The following is a 3,327-nucleotide window of genomic DNA, read 5'->3' as shown; positions in this document are numbered from 1 at the left end:
GGGAAAAAGATCCTTTGCTGGGTCAGTGAATTTCAGTCACTGCTTTCAACCTGTGTCTTCCACCAGACATCCTGGAGGTGCTGACAGACATTGACGAGATGTCCAGGCGGAGGCCAGAAATTCTCTCCTTTTTTGCTGTGAGTATTAATGTCTCAAACCGCCACTGGAAGGAAGAGGTTCTTTTCACCAGAGTCTGTATTGCACAGCCAGCTTAACTACTACCCTTCCTCTGCTTTTTGGGTGGTGGTTGGAGCACCATCTTCAGTTAGGCCTTCTGACAGCAGGCAGTATTTACTTACTGCCATCTTCTCTCCATTTCATACTGGGTCTGCCATCATCCACTTTAACTTTTCTTTGTCAGAGGACGAATTAACCCTCTGTCCTCTTCCCAGTACTGGGGCAAGGAGAGAGCATAACAGCTCTGTTGAAAACACTGGAGCCTGGGGAAAGCTCAGTTGACCCACATGGAATAAGATTACAGAAGGATGCTTTAAAGTATTCAAAACCAGGATAATCCTTCTTACAGAGAGGGATTTCCTGGCTCAGCCAGTACCTGCTGGATGTGTGTTGGGCTGGATTGGTGCTGGAGGGGTAGCAGTGCAAGTCTGAGGAGTGTTTGCTCGCTGGATGGCCCTGTGATCCTATGTTGTGTATCTTCTTTTAGACAAACCTACAGAAGCTGATGAGTTCATCAGAGGAGTCCTGCCGAAATCTGGCCTTCAGCCTGGCTTTGCGCTCCATTCAGAACAACCCTAGGTGAGGACCACTGGAACTCAGGCTGTCCTGAGTCACTGGTGGGCACTGGCTGCCCATCTTGAATGTCTTTCGGTGGTGATCTGGACTGTACTGACACTGTCATGTTTTACTGCCAGCATTGCTGCAGACTTCCTTCCCACCTTCATGTATTGCCTTGGCAGCCGAGACTTTGAGGTGGTGCAGACAGCACTGAGAAACCTGCCTGAATATACCCTCCTTTGCCAAGGTAAGTTTATATCTGCCACCTTTGGTGCATGCTTGGCCTCACAAGGGTCAAAGCTGGGCTCCTGTGCTGGGAACAGCCTCCCTGGGAAGCTGCCAAGGGTCAGGGTTGCCTAGGCCAGGCTATCAAATATGCAGGTGATCTATATCAGTAGTAGCTTTGATCTGAGCATCACAGGGGAGATTTGTCATAGAGGAAAGAGAGGCTTCCTTGGAGTAGATTTGCTCCCTTAGAATCTTCTGAGTTGTGGTCCCTTGTGTGATCACATACCCACAGAACATGTGCCGTGTTCTTATGTCACAGCTGCAAATGTTCATCCCCATGTTGGTGGATTGCTCTTGCTGGTATGTTGGAGCTCTTGGGTCAGTCCTCACGCTGTCTTTCCCTTTCACAGAGCACGCAGCAGTGTTACTGCACAGGGCCTTCCTGGTGGGGATGTACGGCCAGATTGACACCAGCTCTCAGATTTCAGAGGCCTTGAAGGTTCTGCACATGGAGGCCATGATATGAACACATGGTTCTGGGACCTGCAGTTCCGGAGGAATTAATTTAACTGGACTCATCAGCTGCATTGAAGCCCTGTAAGAAGACAGTGTATTTCAACCCATGTGCTGGAGGATCAAAGAGGTGATGTACCAGGCAAGACTGCTGGAAAAGGAGAGTGCTGACTGAAGAGCAGAAAGGGGCAATCTGGCTAAGGCGTTATTGCTCATCTCCTGAACATGGTGCCAAACAGGGACCACTTCCTTCATGGGGTCTAGGGGCAGCGGCTGTTGGTTTGTTGGTGGTTTTGTTGTGTCTCCAAGAAGGCAGAGCTGCTGGGAGAGCAGAAGGCAGTGCTGGCCCTTGCACTTGAAGTTTGCCCTCTCTGTGTTGGAGGGAACATGTAGATCTGTGCAGGGGGAGAGACCATTTTGTTTTCTAGGGATGGGTGTTTGTTTTTTTTATTAAAATTCTCTTTGTTTCCATTGTGCCTTTCTCTACTCTGTAGCTTGACATCCCTCTCTGTGTTCTTCAGCCTCTTATTCTAGACAAAACATCTCTGGAAGACCCGTCTCCATGGCCAAATGCTCACAGAGCTATGTCGGCCTTTTACAGAATGTGTGGAAAATGGAAGAGGTTTAGAAAGGTCAGTGAGGTGTCATAGGTGAGTTCAGTCAGTACCAACTGCTGACAGGATGACTTTTAAGAGGTTCTTAAACACAGCTACAGAAAACTTCTTGATACGTTTGCAACCATCCCAGCAGCTGGCTGCTGTCACAGTGGAGACTTCAAACAAGCAGCTGGCTTTCCTTTTTGGGATTCACCAGTTCCTCCCTGTGACTCTTCTGACCACTGCTCTCTGGTCTTTGTGTGCTGATAGGGATGGTGGGTTACTTGCCAGCTGTCATTTGAGGACAGAAGGGGAGGCGTCTTCCTTCCGTCCACTCCAGAGAAATAACTGCCGTGTATGTTTGTTCTCCAGTCTTACTTAATTCTAGTCACCAGTTGGCTCTCACGTTTGTCTGTATTTCTCTGGCACTACATTTCATTAGTAGAGAATTTGTGTAGTATTCTGGAGGAATGTTGTAGATAGATAGCTGTAGACAAGTCTGTATCTTCTTGCTGGTAGCAGGAGTTGTGACCTCATGGGTGGAGAAATACCATCCATCCTTGCAAATGGGGAGTACCACAGCTGAGCCCTTGTGCTGATCTGTCAAAATAGGAATGAATGTCCAGCAGGCTTTGCAGAGAGGTGGAGAAGAAGAGGGAGAGATCTGAACCTCCCATCAGCTGTAAGTAGCCTTGCCTTTAAATAAAGAGATTAGAGCCATCACTTAAGGATGCAACATGCTTCCTTTCCTCAGCAGCATCTGCTTCACATCCAGAGCCACTACTGTGGCAATTAGCTACATATAAATTATGTGGAGGAACAGCTGAAGATCAAGTCAGTGAAACGGTTTTCCTGAGGGGCTCAGTGACAGCAGGATTAATGCCTGTCTGAAGGGTTCCCAGTGAGATTACTGACTCCTCTTACCTCAGTCCCTTATCAGACATCATTAAGGCACTGCTCTGTTTGTCAGAGCAGGGAAGTAGTTCCTTTGGTGCTGCTGTGGGCCTAGAGCAGCTGGGAACTTGTGGGACTGGCCAGAAAAGGGCTTTTCACAGGACTTTGAATAAAGGAGCAAGGATGATGTCTCAAGGCTTACCACACAATGACAGCGAGTTCAACAATGTAGTGGTGCTTTAGTGAAGATCCTTCCTGTATGTGGGGCTTTCTGGAAATCCTGCTCGAGGGCTACAACTAGAAACATTTATGGATGAAAACAAATTGTATGTCTTGCCCCCAATTCTGCTGTTTGGCAATG

At 48.0% G+C, this 3,327-nt stretch overlaps 1 protein-coding gene across 1 annotated transcript in view; it reads left to right on the top strand.

Moving 5' to 3' along the window:
• INTS1 (integrator complex subunit 1) overlaps nucleotides 1-1,719 on the top strand; it is a gene marked incomplete at its 5' end in the record, with an annotated part of 27,517 nt that extends 25,798 nt beyond the window's left edge. Inside the window, 4 exons of the mRNA XM_010012759.1 lie at nucleotides 67-137; nucleotides 665-756; nucleotides 873-982; nucleotides 1,374-1,719. Of these exons, the coding sequence (XP_010011061.1) occupies nucleotides 67-137; nucleotides 665-756; nucleotides 873-982; nucleotides 1,374-1,489 (389 nt within the window). The remainder of the gene's footprint in view (nucleotides 1-66; nucleotides 138-664; nucleotides 757-872; nucleotides 983-1,373) is intronic.
• Nucleotides 1,720-3,327: the final 1,608 nt, after the last annotated feature.

The sequence above is a fragment of the Nestor notabilis genome, unplaced genomic scaffold (assembly GCF_000696875.1).
Source record: "Nestor notabilis isolate BGI_N333 unplaced genomic scaffold, ASM69687v1 scaffold29664, whole genome shotgun sequence".
NCBI classification, from domain to species: domain Eukaryota; kingdom Metazoa; phylum Chordata; class Aves; order Psittaciformes; family Psittacidae; genus Nestor; species Nestor notabilis.
The sequence above is the reverse complement of the archived record's forward strand: the minus strand, read 5'-3'. Positions and strand labels throughout refer to the sequence as shown.